The sequence below is a fragment of the Vombatus ursinus genome, unplaced genomic scaffold, assembly GCF_900497805.2.
Source record: "Vombatus ursinus unplaced genomic scaffold, bare-nosed wombat genome assembly UNPS02014941.1, whole genome shotgun sequence".
NCBI classification, from domain to species: domain Eukaryota; kingdom Metazoa; phylum Chordata; class Mammalia; order Diprotodontia; family Vombatidae; genus Vombatus; species Vombatus ursinus.
In genome coordinates, this window is record NW_020954719.1 from 6,344,147 (window position 1) to 6,367,377 (window position 23,231).

The 23,231-nt window shown below is 43.7% G+C and overlaps 1 protein-coding gene and 1 long non-coding RNA gene across 2 annotated transcripts in view; one reads left to right on the forward strand and one right to left on the reverse strand.

Moving 5' to 3' along the window:
- LOC114029837 overlaps positions 1–8,227 on the forward strand; it is a 21,489-nt gene extending 13,262 nt beyond the window's left edge. The window contains exon 3 of the long non-coding RNA XR_003567529.1: positions 8,152–8,227. This is a non-coding gene — a long non-coding RNA (uncharacterized LOC114029837). The remainder of the gene's footprint in view (positions 1–8,151) is intronic.
- Positions 7,381–13,048, reverse strand: WNT10B (Wnt family member 10B). Its single transcript, XM_027844498.1, has 5 exons — positions 12,859–13,048; positions 11,668–11,786; positions 11,215–11,477; positions 9,160–9,533; positions 7,381–8,584 (listed from the first exon to the last, which is right to left on the reverse strand). The coding sequence occupies exons 2-5, from the start codon at positions 11,739–11,741 to the stop codon at positions 8,126–8,128; spliced, it is 1,170 nt and encodes a 389-aa protein (XP_027700299.1). The 5' UTR covers positions 11,742–11,786; positions 12,859–13,048; the 3' UTR covers positions 7,381–8,125.
- Between the last annotated feature and the right edge of the window lie 10,183 nt (positions 13,049–23,231).

Genomic DNA, 23,231 nt, shown 5'->3' on the forward strand with positions numbered 1-23,231 from the left:
AAACCTGGACAGTATACCAGCACCATGCCAGGAAACTGAATTGCTTCCATTTGAATTGTCTCAGGAAGATTCTGAATTGATGCCAGATACCTGGCAGGACAAGGTACCAGACACAGAGGTCCTTTCTCAGCTGAATTGCGAAGCATTCAAACTCTACAACAGAAAGTCAAACTCTGATGGGCTGGCCGAGTTGTTTGAATGCCAAAAGTACATTTATTTGAAAGACTTTTTTTACAGAGAGCTCACACAAGGCAAGTGCTCACATAGAGGTCAGAAGAAGTGATACAAGGATACTCTCAAGGTCTGTCTGAAGAACTTTGGAATCGATTTTGAGACATGGGAGACACTGGCACAGGACGGCCCAGCATGGTATGCCTTGAAGTGACATCATTTGACAAAATGACATCATTTTGCTTTGAGCATGAAGGACAACAACCAACAACTTAAATGGGAAGAACAACAGCAACAAAATACTGAAAACTGAATCCTGTAAGATTGTAATGACTAAATTTGACCCTACAGAAGAGAGATGAAAAGACCTCTTTCAACTTCTTTGCAGAAGGGTAGGATCCTTGGGTGTGGAATACTGTATATAAAGCCATACTTTTTTATGTTGTTTAGTTTTATGGAACTATTTTTCTTTATTCTGTTAAAATATCTATTATGAAGCTCTCTAGAAGGAAATAGGGGAAGTAGGAAATATTTTTAAAAGTTATTAACAAAAATTAATTTTTAAAAGATATCCTGGCTGTGAGAAAGATCACAGCCAGAGTCATCTCTATCACTTCTCGTGGCCTCTCTTCACTTCTGAAATATAATCCCACCATTCAGGCCACTCATCATACCAATTAAGGTCTTTTCTCAAGAATCCGCTTCTTCCTATTTACAATATAAGGGTTATAACAGTTCTAACGGGAAGGAAATTATCTTCATTCTCTTTCTGTTTACTCACAGTTTTGCTCAAAACATCATTGTTAACAGTCTCCCCATAATTACAGTTCAACTGCCAATACCTCAACACCCTTAAAAAATAATGTTTTTTTAAAAATAGTTTATGGAAAAGGATATTGAAACTAGTGTTACTACCTACTCTTGCTACAGCCAAACTAACCTACTTTCAGACCCTTAAAATTCACCCTCCTAACTTTGCTTGTGCTGTTCCTTATTTCTGAAATGCTCTCCCTCTTCCAGTTTGACTTCTGAGTTCCTGCCTGTTCTTTAAAGTTCAACTAAAGCCATCTCCTTCAAGATATCTCCATTCTCTTTGTTGGAGAATATAGAGAACTCCAACCTATCCTGACCACCATAGTTCATTCAGGGTTTTGTTTTGTAATTATTAATGAATTTATATATGTAAATTATTATACTTACATGTAAGAGTGTGGGTCACTCAAATCAGTTAGAAGTATGAACTAAAAGCCAAGGTCTCCATTGAATCAATCAATCAAAAACATTAGATTAGATATGAGAAGTCCTTGAAAGCCATTAGATGACATAGAATGATGCTTCATAGAAGGTGTGTGAATACTGGCTGAGGAGATTTCATCATATCCTCTGAGTCTTCCATAAAATAGTAAGCAACTTCTGCACCCAAAATTCTAGCATCTGTTAGCAATGATGAAAGAATAGTCTAGTCAAACCCCTGAGAGGAAATTTCTTGGAGTAATTGCTTCGAGGGGGGGGAAGGAAGGAGAAAGCTTCCGTCTCCTTCCAGCCTTTTTGACCCTAGGAAGACCTTGTAAATTTTCGGTGGTTGGGTATTTAGAGTTCTCACTGGAATCCTAGTGGTAGCTGCAGAAATGTCAGCATTGTCTGCTTTGGGAGCTGAAGACAATTTAGTCACACTGAGGAAAAGCAGCTTCAGGATTCTACAAGGAAATGTGCAGAAAACTACACCATTCCTAAAGAGAGCTTCTTAAGGACTTCTGCAAAAATATTGCCAGGAACAGTGAGTTATTCCCTTTGCTACAATATGCTATAACAATGAGTCTACTTTACCCTTGGTCTCTGTGTCTACTAATGCAAGAATGTGTCAAAGACTTTTGGGGTGATATTTATACCAACCACTTTAGTAAACACTCCCAACTACAAGCTAATTAAATCTGACTAATTGATATTAACTAATGATCATACTCCCCTCCTAGCAGTAAGCATACTAGTAGGGGCTCATAAGCTATTCTATAAGAAAAAATACTCCCCAATCCTCTAGGTTACCTTTAAAACTTAGAGGGAAATGTAATGCCAGTGTGAGTGGGAGTTGGTAGAATGAGCCCAGAGCCTGTGCTCATTATATACTTGTATCTTATCACCCTACTAGATTGCAAACACCATTAAGGCATGGACTGTGTATTATCTAATACCCCAGAGCTTAGCATAGTGCTCCTTTACACACTGTAGATACTTAATGACATGTTTGCTGAATGAATTTTTGAGAAGCATTGACAAAGTTTATTTTGTGTTTATATAGACTGTAGGTTTGTTCTAGTTCTTTCTGTTCCCTCTTTACTATGGACCAAAGCCATCTAACTCTGCTCTCTTATCTAGGTCCTTAGAATAACTTTGACACAACTTGGTTTTGGCTGTAAGAATGTTAAAGAGAGGTAGGGGTATCTTGGGGGGCTCTCTCTCTCTCCCTCCCTCCTCTCTCTCTATATCTCTGTCTCTTTCTCTGTCTCTCTCTCATTCTCTCTCTTTCTCCTGGGACTTACAGTTTCATTGGTGGTGAGGAACTCCTATTGATGCACATCAGTAACTCCTCTGTAACTTATTAGACCTTTAGAGTGGCCTGGGGTACTCTGAGGTTAAGTGAAGTACTCATGGTGACGCAACTAGCATGTGTTGGAAAAAGAACTTGAACCCAGGTTTTTCTATCTTCAAGGATTGCCCTCTAGCCACTATGCCAACGTGCTTCTCTATATTCTTTCTCAGCTGTTGCCTAGACCTAGATCCAGAACCACAGCAATACTGGGGTCCTCTTGGCTTCTTATTCCTGGGGTGGAGTGGGATGGTGGTGGTCCAAAGCCTTATAAAAAGGTTCTTTCAAGGGAATACAAGATTGGGAGGTGGTCCCACTATACTGGGCTTTCTTTCCTATTCTTATTCCTAGATAAATCCATTATCATCTTTCCTCCTGTTTTTCAGGTTCTAGTCCCTTTCTCTTGCTCATATTCACCCTTAGAATAAGTGATGTGTACTAGCAAAATGACTGTCTGCTGAGACTTTACAAACAGCTGAGGGAAGAAGGAAAACAATGGAAAGGAGAAAGGGAAAGATAAACCCAACTGAATGCAGTATTCCAGAGAATAGCAAGGGGAGGTAAGATTTTCTTAAATGAGCAATGGAAAGATATAGAAGAAAACAATAGATTGGGAAAGACAAGAGATCTCTTCAAGAAAATTAGAGATATCAAGGATAAAGGTGGTAAAAGACAAACATGGTAGAGATTTAAAAGATTCAGAAGAGAGTAAAAAGAGGTGGCAAGAATACACAAAAGAACTATACAAGACAGATCTTAACAGCACCGATAACTGTGATGGTGTGGTTACTGATCTAGAGCCCAGCATCCATGGAGAATGAAGTCAAATGGGCATTAGGAAGCATTGCTAAACAATAAGGCTAGTGGAGGTGATGGAATTCCAGCTGAGCTATTTAAAATCCTAAAAGATGATGCTGTTAAAGTGCTGTGCTCAAAAAAAAAATAAAGTGCTGCATTCAACATGCCAGCAAATTTGGAAAACACAACAGTGGCCATTGGCCTGGAAAAAATCACTTTATGTCCCAATCCTAAAGAAGGGCAATGCCAATGAATGTTCAAATTACTGAACAGTTGCACTCATTTCACACTCCAGCAAGGTTATGCTTAAGATTCTGCAAGCTAGGCTTCAGCAATATGTGAACCAAGAATTACCAGAAGAGCAGGTTGGTTTTTGAGGAGGTAGAGGAACTAGAGACCAAATTGCTAACATTCGCTGGATTATGGAAAAAGCATGGGAGTTCCAAAAAATCTTCTACTTCTGCTTCTTTGACTATACTAAAGCTTTTGACTATGTGAATCACAACAAAATGTGTCAAGTCGTCAAAGAGATGTGAGTACCAGATCATCTTACTTGTATCCTGAGCACCTGTGTGTGGGCCAAGAAGCAACAGTTAGAACCAAACATGGAACAACTGATTGGTTTAAGATTGGAAAAGGAGTACAACAAGGCTGTATATTGTCACCTTATTTATTTAACTTATATGCAGAGTACATCATGTGTAATGCAAGGCTGGATGAATCAAAAGCTGGAATTAAGGTTGCTATGAGAAATATCAACAATGTCAGATATGCACAATGGTACCACTCTGATGGCAGAAAGTGAAGAAGAATTAAGAAGCCTCTTCATGAGGTTGAAAGAGGAGAGTGTAAAAGCTGGCTTGAAGCTTAACGTAAAAAAATAAAGATCTTGGCAACTGGTCCCTTCATTTCCTGGCAAATAGAGGGAGAAGAAATGGAAGCAGTGTCAGATTTTATATTTTGGGCTCAAAGATCACTATAGATGGTGACTGCAGCCATGACATTAAAAGACGCTTGCTCCTTGGAAGGAAAGCTATCACAAATCTGGACAGCATATTTAAAAGCAGAGACATCACCTTACCAACAAAGGTCCATATAGTCAAAGCTATGACTTTTCCAGTAGCAATGTATTTCTGTGAGAGTTGGACTATAAGGAAAGCTGAGCACCACAGAATCAATGTTTTCAAATTGTAGTGCTGGAAAAGCCTTTTGAGAGTTTCTTGAACAGCAGGGAGGTCAAATCAGTCAATATTTAAAGAAATTAATTCAGACTATTCACTAGAAGATCAAATAGTGAAGCTGAAGCTTAAATACTTTGGCCACATAATAAGACAGGACTCATTGCAGAAGACCCTGATTTTGAGAAAGACTAAAGGCAAAAGAAAAGGGGGTAGGAGAAGATAAGATGGGTAGATAGTGTTGTGATAACAAAGAACATGAACTTGGACAGACTTCCAGAGAGAATGGAGAATAGAAGTACCTGCTATTCTATTGTCCATGGGGTCACTAAGAGTAGGATAAGACTGAATGACTGAACAACCATTAGCTAAAAATCAGCTCAAAGCTCTAATTTCAACTTACAGGGCCTTCACTGCCATTTGGTAAAGGGGTACAAGAGGTATCTGACTTGTCCCACCTACATCTGCTCTCAAGAGTAGACATCTCCCCTAGGCCTTTCCCAAATCCCAAAGGTGGCCTCTGTGTTTATTTCACACATAAGTGCTTCACCTTTTTTATCTCTTTCCCTGAATTTTTATAGGTATATAGCTGAGGAGTCCTCATTTTCACCTCAACCTCAATTTTTATCAAGGGATTGTCCAACTCTCTTCTCTAACTTTCCCACTGAGCCAAATAGGCTTTTGTGGAGGTCTGGCAAGGAAGTGAAGTTCTCCACAGTGATGGGCTGGCTTTTATCCAATGCATCTACTCTAAGCCAGCAATACTTTTGAACCCAAATTCCCAGCCATCAAGGGGAGGATGGAGATAAGGACCTTCAAGGTCCGGAACAGGACCATGGTTCTGCAGGTAGGGCAGGCCTGTGGGAACAGGATACTTCCCAAGGGAAGCTCTCAGCCCTTTTGTCTTCATGTTTTTGAGGTCTTTGGCAAAAAGAAATGTCTACTCCAAGATCTGTGGGGATTTCCCATTTGGTAAACAGGAGTGGAATTGGAAACAGTTCTGCCGAAGGGCAGCTTCCTTCTTTTGAAGCTCCATCTGACAATCACTCAGCTTAGCCTTTCTCCTTCCCTGTGTTTCCCTCCCATTAACCAGAAGGTGGAGTGTGCAGGAGGAGGGAGGCCTTCCTTCCAGTTCTTTCTTTCTTCCCTCCCATTCTGTGCCACTGGAGTTGAGCAGAGGCTGAAATTGCAGCACCCACCCTGTGGGCTGCATCCTCTCAGCGGCTGTCACTGACCCCAAGCCTGGGCCTGAGCCCAGTGCATGTGCCGGAGGAGTTGGGGTAAGGGTGGGGAGTGTTGGCCTTGCTGACAAAATCTACTTGGAATTTCTCAAGGTTGTGGTTTGGGATTTCAGTCTGCCAGGGAGTGTGTCTGAGAAAAGCAGAGAGAGCTAGAAAGAAAGGGAGAGGAATCTGAAAAAGGAAGATAAGAAAGAGGCTGTGATGTGCTTCCTGTGATTGACTGTGGGGTAAGTGGAGCACTATGAATCACACTGCTGAGTATCAGAAATACCCAGAGAGTGAACTCCATTCATATCCACAGACCTCTTCTCGGCACAAGTCTTCAACCTCTCCAGATAATGATTGAGCTAAGAATGGAATGGGACCCAGAATGGACCCACTATTCTGACTATGTGACCTTAGACAATTTCCTCTTAACTTTTCTAGGTCTCACTATCCTCTTCTAGAAAATAATGGAGTTTAATTCAATTACTTTTTAGATCACTTCCCTGTTACCTGGGTTCTCAAACAAAATCAGGGAATTCCTCAAAAATGTCCACCCCACTATACTCTAGGAAGTCCCCTGACTTCCCAGGAACTCTTAGCACTTCAGAGGCTTTCTGGTTAGTATTTACAGCTATGGTATAGGGGAAGAGAGACAGACATTTCTACCTTCAGTATCTGAGGAAATAATCTAAAAAGCCTAAAACTTCCATTCCTATGAATATGCAACATTTGCATATATCTGCATACATTTACATACTCCTTTTCTTCATTGAGATTTGCTCTGCTAATTATTTATTTTCAGTGAGATTAGGACAAGGATAGAAAAAGATTAGGAAAAAAGAAGAGCTGCTCTTTCTATTAATACCCGACCAGTTTTCTTAAAGAGAGATGAATTATTTTACCATATTGTAAAAGAGAATTGATTTATGCAGGACCTACGGATATTTGTAAATGTCAATGGGAATCTTTTCTGTTTCTGGAATAAAGAATTCCCATTCTAAGCCTAGGGTATTCCCCTTTTCTGCTCCCAATAATTCTAACTGCCTCTCAAATTTTATAATCTGGAAAAACAGAAAAGTTCCCTTTCTTTTAGGTCTAGGCTAGACTGAGACTTGAGTGCCAGTCTGGAGCACATTCTAAGATCAATACTTGGCCTCTAGTTATGGCCAATGAGAAACTCTGAGTCAATAGTCCCAAATACTTAGGGCCCTGTATTTTATATAGGGTACATCAAGCCAATGGCAGAACAAGGCATGACACTTTAACCTAACATACTCAGCAATCTTTTTCTTTTCCCAGGTAATGATATGGGTTTCCATAAGCTAGGAATTAGGCCACTGAGGTTGGAAGATGAATCATCTTGAAAAAAAGTAGGGACAGGAATCCTGAATATATGGACATTTCCATATCTGCAGCCATTAGCTCAGTGACTTGATTTCAATTTATTTTAGTTACAAAGAGGAACCAAGAACAAGTCTCAGCAAAATAAATTAGCTGTTCCCTCCCCTTCTGCTAGGGAAGACAGAAGAGATCAGAAAGTCCTAGACCCACCCTTTCCAGAGAAGACCTCCTTTAGGATCCAGGAGAAAAGGAGGGAAGCTTAGCAAACTCAGGACTTTGCACTTTCTTAGGAGCTGTAACTGTTCCCAGTTATTTAAACCCTTTCCAGAAATATATCCCTTTCTGTTTTACTTTCTCCTGTTACTTCACAAAGACTACTGGACTGGACACATGCGGATGGTTCTTCTGAGAATACAGGTCTTAATGGTGCTGCACAACTCCTGGGTAGATTACATTAGAAGAAAAATTATTATAATCACCACCCACCCAAGGGTTAGGAATCATGGGTTTTTCCATGGGCAGCAAGAGGGCAATCAAGTAGTTGGGGGACAACACAGTGCATTTCATCCTGTTCTAGTCCAGTGTGTGAAGGACATAGAGTGGGGCATGAAAAGGGAAGGAGCTTGAGATTTCTCTTCTCAATCCTCTAATTATAGAGGGGAAATCAGAAAGGACACATTGCTGACCCATCAAGCTTTCACTCCCTGAAATTATTTCTTGGGAGATACTGATGAATGAACTAAGTTGCAAAGGGCTAAAAAGAGCCCTTCCCTTCCCCCAGGTTCCATAGTGTGAATTAGGGTGGGAGATGGGGATGAGTGTCCCTCTCACTTGCATACATTTACCCACTCAGTGACCCGGCATTCATCACAGAGAACATAACAGCACCAATGGAAACGGCAGTGGCATCGCTCAACACGGGTCTGACGGAGAACATTATGCCCTCGCCCACAGCACAAACTCCCACAACCATCCAGGAGGCGGCTGGTCTTGTTGCAGACACGTCCTTGGGTGCCTGGTGATCCCAGGGCTGGCTCCCAATCACAAAAGTCAGGAGATTTCTCAAAGTAGACGAGTTCACCTGAGAGACGTCGAGGGCGAAGCCGGGGCTGGAAGGCACCTGAGTTGCGGTTGTGGGCGTTGATGAAGACTGCCCGGTTTAATCGTTCCCTAAGTGCTGCCCCAACCACCCGGAACTCTGGTGCTGCTCTCCAACAGGTCTTGAACTGGCAGCTGCCTGATGTGCCATGGCACTTACATTTCTGTTTCAGATTCTCAGTCACCACCTGGAGCATGGGGGTGAGGGGTGGATGATGTGGGGGGGGGTGTTTTCAGGTGTTATCAGGAAAGGGTGATGAATGAGAAGGAAAGAAGAATTATCATGGCATTATGAAACTGTAAGACAATTTAAAGATCATCTACTCTAACCCCTTCATTTATAGATGGATAAACTGAGGTAAACAAGTAAAATGACTCATCCAAAGTAACATTGCTAGTCAGATGAAGACAGGAATAGAACTTACTTCTCCCAACATCTTACCCTTTAAAACAGTATCTTAAATAATGAATATCTGATTGAGTGGAGGAGTTTAGATAAGAGTATCATTGAAGTCCTCTACGCCCCCACCCCCCAAAAGTGTAACTCATATTCCAAACATTCCTTCAAACACCAAAAATTCTATATAAAACAAACCTTGCAAACTGGGGAGGCTGCTATCTATTCTGTGACTTCCTCACCGTAGATTTGAGATATAGGGGCAATCTTCCATGGAGGTACTTCCCATGGAGGTATGACCCCCAACATGCCCTGTCCCCACACACATATGAACAAACACACACTATCACACAAACAGCATGGTACCTGTCTCCCCACCCGGTTGTTGTGGATCCTCATTCGTGCCTGGATGTCTCGTGGAGCCTCTCTCAAATCCAGGAAATCCCGAGAGAATTTTTCCCCAAAGTCCAGGTCATGGTTGCAGCCACCCCATTCCCATGTATCCTGGGGACCAGGGATGGTGCCTGAATTGGGTCCAAGGCCAACTGGAGAGTTAGGAAAGCTTTTGCCACGGGACAGTGTCTGTAGCTGTAACAGTTTGGCTCTCAGCCGGTCCTGTTCTCCACTGCCTTTCCAGCCACAACCACAACTCACCAGTTTACCAAGGCTGCAAGCAGTGGCCACCGAGTGCATGACCCCAGCAGCTAGCATGGAGAAAGAGAAGGCAGTCTCTCGGAAACCTGGGAAGAAGAGACAAGGGCAGTAGGAATGAATAGATAAGAAGGAAGAATGGAAGGAATATAGAACTACCCACCAGCATAAGTTAGAACCTTGCTCAGATCATGTATCCTGACGGGGGCCAAACCTAGAAGAATGGAGGGAAGGCATAGAGGAGCAAATGAACTTTGAAAATGTATACAAGACTCAATTGAAAGCATTTTTGAAAAGCAATGAGTAGAGGAAGTTTAACCCTTAAATGCCTCCAGTACCAGTCCTCCCTCTTTCTACCATGTATATATTCCCCAGTAAGCTGAAAGAATAGGAGAGCCCACTGGGGTTTTGCAAACAAAACAAAAACCAAAACCAAACAAAAACTCTTGCTACTCATATACATACACTTGACCCATAAATCATCACCCACCATTAACAAGACAGACTGTCTCTGAGGTTCTTTTTTACTTAATTACATGAGTATATATGTATTAATTCATGTATATATGCATTTTAACTTCTATAGATAAGTACAAGTTTTGAGGTTCAGCTTAACCTGATTTCAACTGTAAAAAGACATTAGAGAGGGAAAGGAACACAGAGTGATTTACCCTGTGACCCATACTGCCAGAGATGAGGTGTTGGGATCTATATCCCCATAGATAGAGAATACCTGGCAAGGAGGTTGGGCTGAAAGATAATTAGAGCTACAGCCCTCTAACATGCTTAGGAAAACCTACTCTCAAATCTGATTCCAAGGCTTTGAGTTTCTTTTAGTGGGGTGGAACTATTGGTGCCACACTTAATTTGGAGGAAGGGATGCCAGTACTTCCTTACAAAGTCCTGGTTCAGCATCTGACTCCACCATCATCCCTTCCTCACCCCATGGGAAAATGGGTTGCTGGTCCCACCTCTCAATCCCCCCACCCCACAAAGGGTGAAGCTGTTCACACTTGTCTTGGGAATTCCCCGAAGAAGGCAGCTGTCTATTAACCCTTTCTTCCCCAGAGCATAGCCTCCATCTCCCTAAACTAAGCCCGATTTTCACACATTCAATGACTTAACTCAGGGTCGAAGAAGATGCCTCTTAGACCTGGCCACAGTGACCTATTCTCACCCCTCCCACTGTTCCTCACCTGCTCAGGTGCCACCTGGGGCTCTCACAACAGGGAGAGGAGGGGGATACTCCTTGGCTTCAAAGCCATCGGGGTCTTTGTTCCCAGCGACAGCTCCTGGGAACCCCAGCAATTAGGGGAGCAGGTTTAACCCTTAAACGGCTGGGGGCGTCTCCCCGCCTCCGCTGTGGCTGCGGAGGGCATGGCCCAGGCTTGTCAAAGAGTGGGAGGTGGAGAGAGCAATGGGGGAGGTAGGTTGGGGGGGGCGTTTGAAGCTCTCAGCGCTGAGGGAATCTCCCAACTCACAGGTGCAACCCGGGTCGGATTGTGCAGAGCCTAGCGAAGGGGGAGGGGGAGCGGGGAGCCGGAAAGCAGCTGCTTCGCCCGCAGCACAGCAGGTGGAAAGTTGGGAGCATGTCGGGAGAACAGCGAATCATGAAGCCGTGTAGGACTGGAGGCCCAGACAGGGCAAGAAGACCTGGGGAGGGGGAGCAGAGGGGGAAGGGGATTCCCAGGTGAGGCCCCTCCCCTAGCTTTAAACTTTTTCTCCTAGCCTCCACCTGCCCTACTACAGCAGAACAAGCCCTTGGCTCACCCCGCTTCAGGATGGCACTGTGATGTGGCAGCCGGCCGCTGGCCTCCAGGGACGAACAGTTCCAGCGCTGATCCCGTAGCTGGTGTTGGCACTCGTGGACCGCAATGTGCAGGCCCTGTAGCGCAGACGCCGTCACGTCGGGGCTGCGCAGGCACAGGCCGAATTGACGCTTACTGAGACCGGGTAGCGTTAGGCACACGGTGTTGGGAGTGAGTGGAGGCTCCCCAGGAAGTTTCAGCCCCAGGATTTCATTGCTTAATGCTCTGGGGACATATAAAAGACTCGTTGGAGACTGGAAACCAGGGCTCAAATTGGTGGCCCCACTTTCCAACCAGACCCTGTGGTGACTTGAACACCCTAGGTTTTACTAGCATCCATCCATATTCCTCCCCCTTTCTCAGACAGGATTCCGGGCGGTGCTGTACAGGAGCTAAGATCAGGTCAACCGCTTACCTACTGCAAAGGAAGAGGAGCAGGAGCCCGGTGAGGCCTGAGGGCAGAGGCCATAACCGTGGCTCCTCCGTCATGTCCTGGCCAGGGCCTGATGGCTCTAGCGGCAACTTCTTCAATATCTGTGGGAATAAGAAGTAATAACTGTATGTCAGCCAGCTCCCTGGCAGTCTAGAGAGTGGGGAGGTCTGGTCCCTGAGTTTCTCCCTTCTCCATGGAGACTCAGATTTTAAGCTTAACCCAAGTCAGCTTCAGTAAAACCCCATAGATCCATACACCTTGGAGCTCAAGGACTAGACCTAGAAGTCCAGAGGGGCAGCAGCCCAGTTCCCTGCCGGAATGGAAGAGATCCTGACCCCCAACACTTCAAGAACCTACAGACAACTCACAGAGCTTTTCCCAGAGAAACAGATAGGGGCACACGACAGACAAGCACAGAGACCAAAAGGCCCAAAACACATACATACTCACACTTGAACACAATTAGACTTAGGTCATTCACACACACACACACACACACACACACACACACACACACACACCTTACCCCCAATGATTTCTGATAGTGGCTCCCTCTTCTTGCAGCTCCGTGCCTCAAATCTCACCCCGCCACAGAGTTCAGCGACCCTCCTCCCCCTTACTCAGGTTGTGGCAATGGGAGGCGCCCTGAGTGGGTTCCACTGGACCAACGGGATAGAGTTGTGGTCTCCACCGCCACAGCCCTTGGGCTAACCCTAAGGACAGGATGGCTCCTACCTCTGCTACGTTTCAGTGAGAGAAGTTTAAGGGTAATGAGCCCAGAGGACACCTTTCCCCTACCGGCTTAGGGAATCCCCAGGCCCCAAGCCTACACACCTCCCCAAACCACTAGGGAGAAATGGGGGCGGGATGGGGGGAGAGTACAGGTGCTATTGAAGAGGTAGGCTCCTTTCCACCTTAAAGGGAGCTTGAATTTAGCCACTCTGCTACTCGTGCCCCCAAACCCCTACAGGCACAATCTTCAGCCTGGTCCCCAGGAATCCCAGTCTTGGACCCATTTCTCCACTCTCTTGTTTAATGCCTTCCTAGCCCACAAAGAAACTCAGGTTTCTTTCTGCCGCCGTGTCTCCAGCTATCTCTTAATTTCTATGCCTCTACTTCTGTCTGTCTGTCTGTCTGTCTGTCCTATCCCAGTACCCCAGAGTTCCCTGTTACCTCCAGTGGCTTGCGTTCCGAGTTCTTGACTGGTGTGGTTCTGTCCCCTGGCTCCCCTCCACTCCACTCGAGTTGCTCAAGCCGTGGGGAGGCTGGGTCAGGCTCTGCCCCCTCCGCGGGGCCGCATTCTTCCAGGGCCGGGCCACTCCTCTTCCTCGCTTCTCCAGCGCCGCAGCCGGGAGGGAGGGAGGGAGCTAGGGGCTCTGGTTCTGTTCGCGTTGCTGTCGGAGGCTGCTTTGCCGGGACTGAGTGAACTGCAGCTCCTCCCAGAGCCTCGGGCATCTCCACCCCTCGGTTGCCCCCCCTCCCCAACACACACCCCACCTGACCCGGTGAGGCGCAGCAGCTCCCAGCTACCTTCTTTCCCGGCCCAGTTCAGCTCCCAGAACTCTCTCCACGCACTCCACCCCCCCACCCCCAACACAGACGCACACACGCGCGCACACACAGCCACTCCTTCAATGCCCTAGTCTTGACTGACTGCCTAGACTCAGAAGGACTGAAAAGAGTTATGTCCAGCTGTCCCTTCACCTACTAGGCTCATGCTTTTCTTGCTGGAAGGCGATAGAGTGGCTGCCAGTAGCAAGGACTTGTGCCACTTTGCCTCATTTTCCCTCTCCCGGGAATAGAGTGAATAGGGACTCCTTTACAATAAGCCCCTCAGCGAAATGGGGGCAGAGCTGAGAACTGAGCTCTAGAGTTTACATTTCATTGCTCACAGTACCCATCCACCCTCATCTAAATACCTTGGCACTGTCTGATTCCTTGCGGCTTCGCTCCAGTTCACCTGAGAGCAGGGGTCCCATAGAAGGGGACGCCCCTAAACCAGGACAGGTTTCCCCAGAGCAAGAGATAACTGCCCGCCAGGATCTGTCCAGAGAACTCGGGACCCTATGAACTAAGCTTTCTTTGTGTCCTACTTCCTTTTCTATACTTCAGCTACTTCTCCCTGTGGCTCTCCATGGCCCACTAGCCCTGGATTTCCAACCGTCCCCTCACCCCCATTAAACCCCTCATCTGTGTAGACATCACCTACAGCCTCGGCGGTTCTGGAGTAGTCTCTGAGTTTCAGATTTGATATAGGTTGCTACAGGGAGATCTCGGGATCCCGACTCACCCAGACCCCAGGGGCCGGATCCTAGAGTTGCAGTGGCCTGGGTGGCGGAGGCGGAATCGGAGTCAGAGGCGACTGCCTTGGGACCGCCTAGTCTGAGAGCCAACGCAGCAGCGAAGGGGTTAGGCTCCCGCCTGACTCACCCTCCAAGCTTTAACCACCGCCGGCTATTTTTGCTTCAGAAGAGGGGCCCAGGCTTCCCAGCCGCCCCCGGCCCCTGCCAGACCGCAGCCCAGGGCCCCAACGGGCCCCGAGCTACAGCCTCTAGTTGACTCAGCTGCCAGGCAGCCAGGAGCGTTGGGTCTTGAGGCTGATACCCGCCACCAATATCATCACTTCCGTGGCCACCTGCCCACTCTCTTCGAACCCCCCCTTCAGTGGAACGCAACTGTTTTTTCTAGCTGTCCTTCTAGTGTATGGGGGGTGGGGAAGGTGATGGGAAGGTACTTTTGTGGAGGACATAGAGGAGAGTAGCCCCGGGTTAGGCGCAAGAACTAGAACTTGCACACTACAAAAACCTCTTCCATCAAGCCCGGGAGACTCATTCCTATCCTATAGTCATCTGTGCCACCGAAGGGTCTTCTCTGATGCTTCTAGATAACACCACTTTTCTGTGGTTCATTAGGGGGACCAGTATTTGTGAGTCTATATTAGGGAGGCTTTCAGACATCCCGGGTGACCAGCAACTGTGTTTTCCTCCACCTTGGGCTTTCTCTTCATCCCAGTCCCGGCTGGGACAGGGTCCTTTTCTTTAGAGGAGACCACCATGTTTGAGGAAGTTGCAGGTGGAACCTTGGAAAAAATTTATCAATCATCTTTGGTGCAAGGGAGGAAGAAAACAAGCATTTATTAAGCACCTACTATGGTGCTGTGTTAAACACTTTACAAATATCTCATTTGATCCCCAGAACAATCCTGGAGGTAGGTGCTATTATTAACCCCATTTTACAGTTGAGATCATTGAGTCAAACAGAGGTTAAGTGACTTGTTCGGGGTCACATATTTAATAAGCATATATCATGCACTTTGCTTAGCTCTAGAGATACCAAAAGCAAGCAAACAATGAAGTAATCCTTGACCTTAAGGAGTTTACATTCTAAAGGCAAGGGCAATAGATAAATGGAGGTAAAATAGTTTTGGAAGAGAGGGCACTAGCTGCTAGGAGGATAGGTAAAGGATTTTGGTAGAAGGTGATGCTTGGAGGAAATGTGGGATTATAAGAGGTAGAGGTGAGGAGGGGGTGCATTCCAGGCAAGGGGAGAAACCAATGCAAAAGGAGGAAGGGGAGAAATGGAATATCATGTGTAACCAACAGCAAATAAGCCAATATGGCTGGGTGGAAGAGTTTGTGGAAGGGAATAATGTGTAATAAGACTGGAAAGGTAAGATGTTGTGAATTGTTTTAAATGCCAAACAGGTAAGTGAATATTTGATCCCAGAAGTAATAAAGAGCAACTGGAATTTTTTGATTTTTTTTTCTTTTTTTGGTGAGGCAATTGGGGTTAAGTGACTTGCCCAGAGTCACACAGCTAGTGTTATATGTCTGAGGCCAGATTTGAACTCAGGTCCCTTCTGCTTTCAGAGCCCGTGCTCTATCTACTGTGCCACCTAGCTGCCCCAACAACTGGAATTTTTAAGGAGGAAAGGGTGACCTGTTCAGAGCTGTGCTTTAGGGAAATTACTTCTGGTTGTATGGATGGTCAATTAGAGTGGGGGAGGCTGGAAACTATTGCAATAGTCCGGGTAGAGGTAGTAAGTATGGCTGTTATAAGAGTGGCATGGAAAGGGATGTATTAAGAGATATTGTAGTGATGACAAGATTTGGCAACTGATTGGATAGGTAGGATGAGTGAGTGAGGACTCAGAGGGATGGGGAGAATTTGAAACTGGCAGTGCCTTTAATAGTAATAGGGAAGTTCAGAAAAATGGTTAGTTGAGGGTCTAGGGGAAGTAATGAGCTTTGCTTTGGAAATGTTGAGTTTGCTTGGGGACAGCCACTTTGAAATGTCAAAATAGGCAGTTGGTGATGTAAGTGTGGAGCTTAGGAGAGAGACCAGGGCTGGATATTTGGGAGTCATCTGCTTAAAGATGATAACTGAACCCATGAAAGCTGATGAGTTTGCCAATTGAGAGGGTGCAGAGAAAAGCCAGAAAAAACAGAATTTTGACAGTACACTCAGAGTTAGTGGGCATGACATGGATGAGGAACCAGCAAAAGCCAGAATGGAGAAGAACCAAAAGAAAGCAGTGTCTCCTTCTTTTTATTCTCTCCAATAACTATAAATTTCTCTGTTTAGACAGTTTAGTGTCACTGTTTCTTAAAATTAAAAAATAAATTGGATAAGGACTGGCCCTGTATGTTCATTGGTATAGGGAACTCCCAGATCAAGAAACTCCCTCTTTCAATGCAGTTCAACACATTCTCTGAAACCACGAATGAGTCTTAGAGTGATTTAGTTCACTGATAAATCAAGTAAATATGAGAGAGGCAGGACTTGAACCCAAATCTTTTAGCTACAAGGCCAGCTTTCTATCTACCACACCATATTGCCTTTCCATTTTTAAAAGAGCATATGTATATGCACATATTATACATATATAAATCTCTATATTTGGGCAGTGGTCTGCTTTCCCATATGTTATCTTATTTGATTCTCACAATAACCCCTTAAATACACTGTGGGGTTATTACTATCTCTATTTTATAGATGAATAAATGGAATGATTTGTCAAAAGTCACACAGAAGTATGGGAGCTAGGACCAGATTCCAATTCTTATCTCCCAAAATGCACCCAGGGCCAAACATTGTCTTTTATCCTTCCTCCCCTCCTTTCTCTCTCCATCCCCACTGTCAGTTTTAGGATTTTCTGCTACTAATGGTCCCAGAGTTCTGGTGCTCAGTTTGACTCAAAATTAAATAGTAGTAGTAGTAGACAGTGGCATAGGCTGGGTGGCCTGAGGACGACCCACAGTGCCCTCACCATGACCAGTTGGCTGGAGTCTGTAGGGCGGAGTTGGAGCTGGGCTGAGGACCCACACCCATTGTCTAACACCCCAAACACACAGTCCTGCTAGACTAGAACTTGGGAAGTGGGAGGGGGGAGAATCAGGGATACCCCAACTTCAGGCAATATACCGGTAAAAAGGGTGGAGTGAAGAAGAGGTGGCTAAAATTGTCTCCAAACTTTTTCCTTCCAGGAGATCCATGGTGCTGTTCTTCCCAGCAGAGGGGATGAAAAGAGAATGAAAGCAAAGGGGGAGAGGAATGAGATTCCTGTGAGGGAGGAGTAGAAGAAAAGAGAAGCTGGGTGCTGTAGAAGTTGGGGGAGCATGCTGCTAAAGCTGCGGCCAAGGCCAGGCCATTCCCCAGGGGCGGTCCCCCCCACAGCTTGTATTTGCCTTGGCTGGGGTTCCGGGTGACTCATGTGCTGTTGAGCTGCTGATAGGGACAGCCAGGGCCGGGAAACCCAAATTATAGGCTCACTGTGAACTCAGCTCTCTGTCCTCCTTATGCTCCTCAACTCTTACAGCTTTGTTCCAGGCTGCCACCAGAGGGCAATAAAGAGTTCACACTGCAAAAGTTTTGACATTGGTCCCACCTCAAGATCACTAGGGCAGAGACTCCATAGGGTAAATTCCATCTAGGTGATTGCCTGGGCTGAGAATTTGGGTGCTCCTTGGGACTGCTGATTGGAGAGAGAAAGGGGTGTCTCCACCAGCTGGTACTGAAGAGGATCTTAAACAGCCTACCACCACCATCAAGGAAGCAAAGCAGTATTGTCACACCCTTCAAACAACCCTCTCAGACCCTTCTGTTTCTTCTTGTTCCTTGAAAATCTGACAATAATGCTCATTTTAACCTGATTTTATCAGTATAAAGATGTCCAAGGGATGGGGCAACACACTATATGCTTTGTTCACCAATCCCTCACTTCTCCCAATCATTTTCCTAGCCAAGGGGTATCCTACCCCAAAAACTATCATCTGCCTTTTATACTTGACACCAAAAGCCAACCTTTTTATAGGGGAAAGAATGTGACTTGGAGTGCTTGAGTCCTGGTTACCTCACCATACCCATATAGCTTTCCACTTAGCCCCATTTCCTTACCTGAATGTGGGAGGCAACAGACAAAAAGGGAAGGAATTCTTTATATCCAGTATCAGTGGTCACTACTTGTAGGTCTCATAGAACACTCAAGACACTCATGGCTGAGAAGTTAACGGAACTTCAGACTTGAAGCACCTGGACACCCCCCTGGACACTCACCCAATTCTGCTTCCATTTCCAGGAAAGTTGTATTTCTTGTTGTAAAGCCAGCATAATTATGCCCCTGGCAAAGGGTCTCTTGCTCAGTACTGGGTCACAATAGTTTTCTTGGTATTTCTATGAGGGCAGAATAAGGAAGTCCTCAATGTTTGTATCATATTTTAGACTAAAAAAGAGAGGCAGCTAAGAGATCAGGATTGATTTTGCTCCTTCTTCCCTGACCCAGTGTCAGTTACTAGACCCTAAGCTCCAATAGCTTCCATTGACTCTCTTCTTTCTCCTAAAGGATACTCAAATGCAACTGTGATCTTATCAATTTGAAAGTTCCCTCTAGTGACACAGATCAAAATGCATCAATGCTTGACTATTCTATCTGACTCTTGTCCATTTCCTCCTATAAGTTCACCTCCTCTTTCTTTGTTTTCCATCCTATGTATAAATGCTCAAGTTTGCTGAAGTTTGTGAAATTTTGCACAATAATAAAAATTTCAGCCTCTATTTGAAGACCTATAGTGAAAGGAACTCACCACTTCTAGAGGTAGCCATTTGGGGAATGTTCGAAGTGTTAGAAAGTTTTTCCTGACATCAAGTCTAAATTTGCCTTATCACAACTCTAAGACAGTCTTTCATTGACCTAATCACAGAAAAGGTGACAGAGAAGTTAAAATTAACTATAAAATTATATATTTTATATTGGCTGTCCAATTCTGAGTCCTTCTAATTGGATTCTCATCTAGTCCAGTGGCATCATATTGACTTAAAAAACCACAAATTAACATTAACTATGTTGTATTCTATTTTTATTTAGTTAAATATCTCCGAATTACATTTTAATTTGGTTCAGGCTATCCTAGAGAGTTTCGTGGCCACTTATGGCTGAGTGCCATGTGTTTGACAGCTCTGTGAAATCTAGTCTACTTGTTTCCATATTCTCTGTAAGAATAGCATGAGATACTTTACCCAAAATCCATGCTAAAATCAAAGCAAACTGTATTTACAGCATTTTCCTCCACCAGTTTAATAATCTTGTCCAAAAAAAAAGAAAGTAAGGTTAGTCCAGAATGTGTTCTTGATGAAGTTGTTTTCATTTATAGGTGTTCACTAAACATCTCTTTAATGATCTGTTTTAGAATCTCCCCAGGAATTGAAGGCAAGCTAACCAGCCTGCAGTTTGTAGACTCTTCTCTTTTATGAAAATCCTAGTCCCTCTTTTCAGCTGTGTACTACCTCTCCCATTTTTCACCATCTTTCAAGTATTATTGATAGTGTCTCAGAAATCACATCTCCTAGTTCTCCTCCTGCCTGTTATTCTACTACTTATTCCTCAGTCTCCTTCTCTTGATCTTTCTCTAGTTGCACTCAATTACTGCGGCTGTCTCCCATGGCTCCTTCCTGGTCCCTCTTCTCTTTTCCCTCTATAGTATTTCACTTGGTGAGGTCACCAGCTTTCATGAACTTAATAATAACAATCTCTATGTAGATGATTCTCAGAGCTATTTGTCCAGCTCTAATCTTTTCATTGACTTCGTGTCATATCTTCTGCTACCTATTGGACAAACTGTATATTCCATAGCTCCTACTTCACAGGGTTGTTGTGAGAATCAAATGAGATAATATTTATAAAAAGTGCTTAGCACAGTTCCTGACACTAAGTGGGCACTACATAAATGCTTATTTCCTTCCCATAAGTATCTTGAACTCTCAACATGTTTAAAACTGAAATAATCATCTTTCTCCTCAAACTCTTGCCTCTTCCTAACATCTATATTATAGTCAAAGGTAAGACCATCCTCCCAATCACACAGGCTCAACTTCTCCCTCCCTCCCGTCTTCATAACTAATCTGTTACCATGATCAGTTGATTTTTCTTTAGAAAAATCTCTCCTATGTCCCTTTCTTTCCTCTGGCAGTGCCACTACCCTTATACAGGCCCTCATTACCTTACATCTAATTGGAATGGCCTATTGGTTGGTTTTCCTATTTGAAGTCACTTCCCAATCCAGTCCATTCTCCAGTAGGCTATTAAAGTGATCTTCATAAAGTGGAGGTCTGATCATGTCATCACCTATTCAATAAATTCCAGTGGCTACCTATTATCTTCAGGATCAAATATAAACCCCTCTTTTTGGCTTTTAAAGTCCTTCATAACCTGGCTCCTTCCTACCTTTCCTGGTTTCTTACACTTTACTACCCTCCACGCACTATGTGATCGGGCCAGTAATATTGGCTTCTTTATTATTCCTTAAACTCTATTTCCCAACTCTGAGCATTTTCATTGACTGTTCCCAATGCCTAGAACTCTCTCCCTCCTCATCTCCACCTCATGGCTTCCCCGACTTTCTTTAAATCTCATCTAAAATACCACTTTCTTCAAGAAGCTTTTCCAAATCCTTCTTAATCTTAGTGCCTTCCTTTTGAGGTTATTCCGAGAGTTGCCTGACTGTTTTCTCCTTTCATTAAACTGTGAACTTCTTGGGAGCTTACCCTCCAACACACACACACATACACACACACACACACACACACACACACACACTTTTTGTATCCTCAGAGCTTAACACAATGTCTGAAACATTTGTTGTTGTTCAGTCATTTTTCAGTCTTGTCTGACTCTTCATGACCCTCTTTGGGGTTTTCTTGGCAAAGATACTGGAGTGGTTTGCCACTTCCATCTCTAGCTCATTTTACAGATGAAGAAACTGAAGCAAACAACATTAAGAGACTTGCCCAGGGTCACACAGCTAGTGTCTGAGGGCAGATTTGAACTTGGAAAGACTCATCTTCCTGACTCCAGGCCCTGTTCTCTATCCACTGTGCCACCTAGCTGTCCAGCCTGAAACATAGTAGGCACTGAATAGATTTTTGTTGATTGGCTGTTGACTGACATCTTCCAGTTATTTCAGTACCCAACAATGTAGTTCATCTGAACCAGATGATGTGAATGTTTCAAAAGTAAATAGGTACTCTTTTATGATCTCCTTATTTGGATATCAACTCCATCTCTGTTAGCCATTTTTTCCCCTGTTATTTCAATGAGGAGATAATTTTCCCTACCTGAGAAAACAGAAGCAAAATAAGGACTAAGTGGCTTTGTTTTCTCTCCATTATCATTGCCCCATTCATCTCAAGCAAAAGTTCTATCCTTTCTTTAATTATCCTTTTTGTCCCAATATAGCCAGATTATAAAATGGACCAATGAGCTATTTCCAGGTTATCTAGGTTGAAAAATCCCAAATAATTGTGTGGGTTTTCTATGATGTTTTCCTTTTGGGTTTACTTTTTGTTGTTCTTTCTATCAACATTGTTGTGGTCATTGAGTATATTAGTTTCTTAGTTCTCCTTACTTCACTCAGATTCAGCTCACTTAAAGTTTTCCCATGCTTTTCTACATTCTTCATATTCATCCTTTCTTATGGTACTGTACTATGTCATTCACGTACCACAATTTGTTTAGCTATTTCCCAATGGATAGGCATCTGCTTTATTTCCAATTCTTTGTTACCACAAAAAGTGAGGCTATGAATATTTTGGTCTAGCACAGTGACTAGCTGAGGTCACTGGGACAGGACACTTGTCCCAATCCTTACCCATCCTCAGCCACTGAAGTTTACCCTGGGTTCATTTTATTGTGAGATTGCCTGACTCCTCAATAGGGGAAATGGACTCCCCAATTTTACATGTGTGAATATCCTGAGGCTCCTTTTTATTTCCTCTTTAGACTACATATTGCAAAATAGTATTAAAAAATAGTACTTTAATCCACAATCCTTGGTCTAATCTGAATGAGAAATACTTGTCAGTCTTTCTTTAACTATTTATTCCAAATCTCTGTTCTAGTCTGAAATCCTTTGTAACCTAGCCTATTCCTAAAACTAATTAAAAGTTCAGGGAGGAATTCTATTCTCCTGAAGATAAAATTAGCATGTTGACAGGACAAAAAAAAGGGTGGGGGGAGAGTAGATTTGATAGCAGTACCCTCTTTTCCCCATGCTTTGACTGGATTAGGGTAATGATCAGACTGAGGGAAGGAAGAAATTTTTCATTAATTCAAAGTAATTGAAGTATCTCAAGTCCACTTTTGACCAGATGGAAAGGAGAATCCTTAGAGGGAATGGTTAAAGAGGAATTGAATGGTTTTAATAAAATGATTCTCCAGGGTGTGCCAAAAGTTAAGTGACTATTGTTCAGCCTGATAAATCAAAATGTTAACTGAACTTTGACCTGAGTTCTGTAACTATATTTTATCTTATTTTGGAATCCTGTCTTTGTTTGGTAATACTATAAATTGAACTATAAATAAATACTACAAATTGCAATTCCAAAATAGATTGTGAAAGAGAGATTCTCAAAGGCAGGATAAATTTGTCTCTTTGAATTTTCTCTCTCTTTAAACAGAGATGCTTAGAACGAGAATAATTCAATTAATAAAATTTGTTTCTGGCAGACTTGTTTCCAAAACACAGAATAATATTTTCTTCCTGATAGTGTTGCTATTAATAGAAATAGTTATGCATCCAAATCTAGGGTTTTTCCCATTGAGGGGTAGGGGGACATTGGATGGGGGGAGAGTGGAAAAAAAAACAAGTATCCAATGTATAAACATGAATCAGGTATGGAATGGGTAGTTTGTTCCCACAAAAAAAGAATGCTAAGCAATAAAGAATCATGGAATGATTAGAACAGAATCCACTAACATATCACTACTAGTACAATCAATTAGGAGGCTAATATTAAATTCTCACTGGGACATAAACAATTTTTTTTTCAAGACTTCTAATTGAACAATTTGCATTTCGCTCCCATTTAGCATCATCTGATCAAATGCCAATTGTACCAACTTTCTGGGCCTCCTTCTCTGATGATGATCCTTTCCATGTTGCAAACTCAATTCTGCCAAAGCTTCTACAATTACATTCATTCCAACAGGGGATGACCTTGCTGCCAGTATTACTAGAATGTCTTCCAGGACCTTTTGATATTTACAAAATTGA

Excerpts from the sequence above, each read along its gene's own strand:
- WNT10B (XM_027844498.1), bottom strand. The coding sequence starts at position 11,741 with ATGACGGAGGAGCCACGGTTATGGCCTCTGCCCTCAGGCCTCACCGGG. Across the intron at positions 11,478-11,667 it reads CTCCTCTTCCTTTGCAGTAG|AGCATTAAGCAATGAAATCC; the intron begins GTAAGCGGTTGA and ends ATATGTCCCCAG. Across the intron at positions 9,534-11,214 it reads CAGTGCCATCCTGAAGCGGG|GTTTCCGAGAGACTGCCTTC; the intron begins GTGAGCCAAGGG and ends TCTTCTTCCCAG.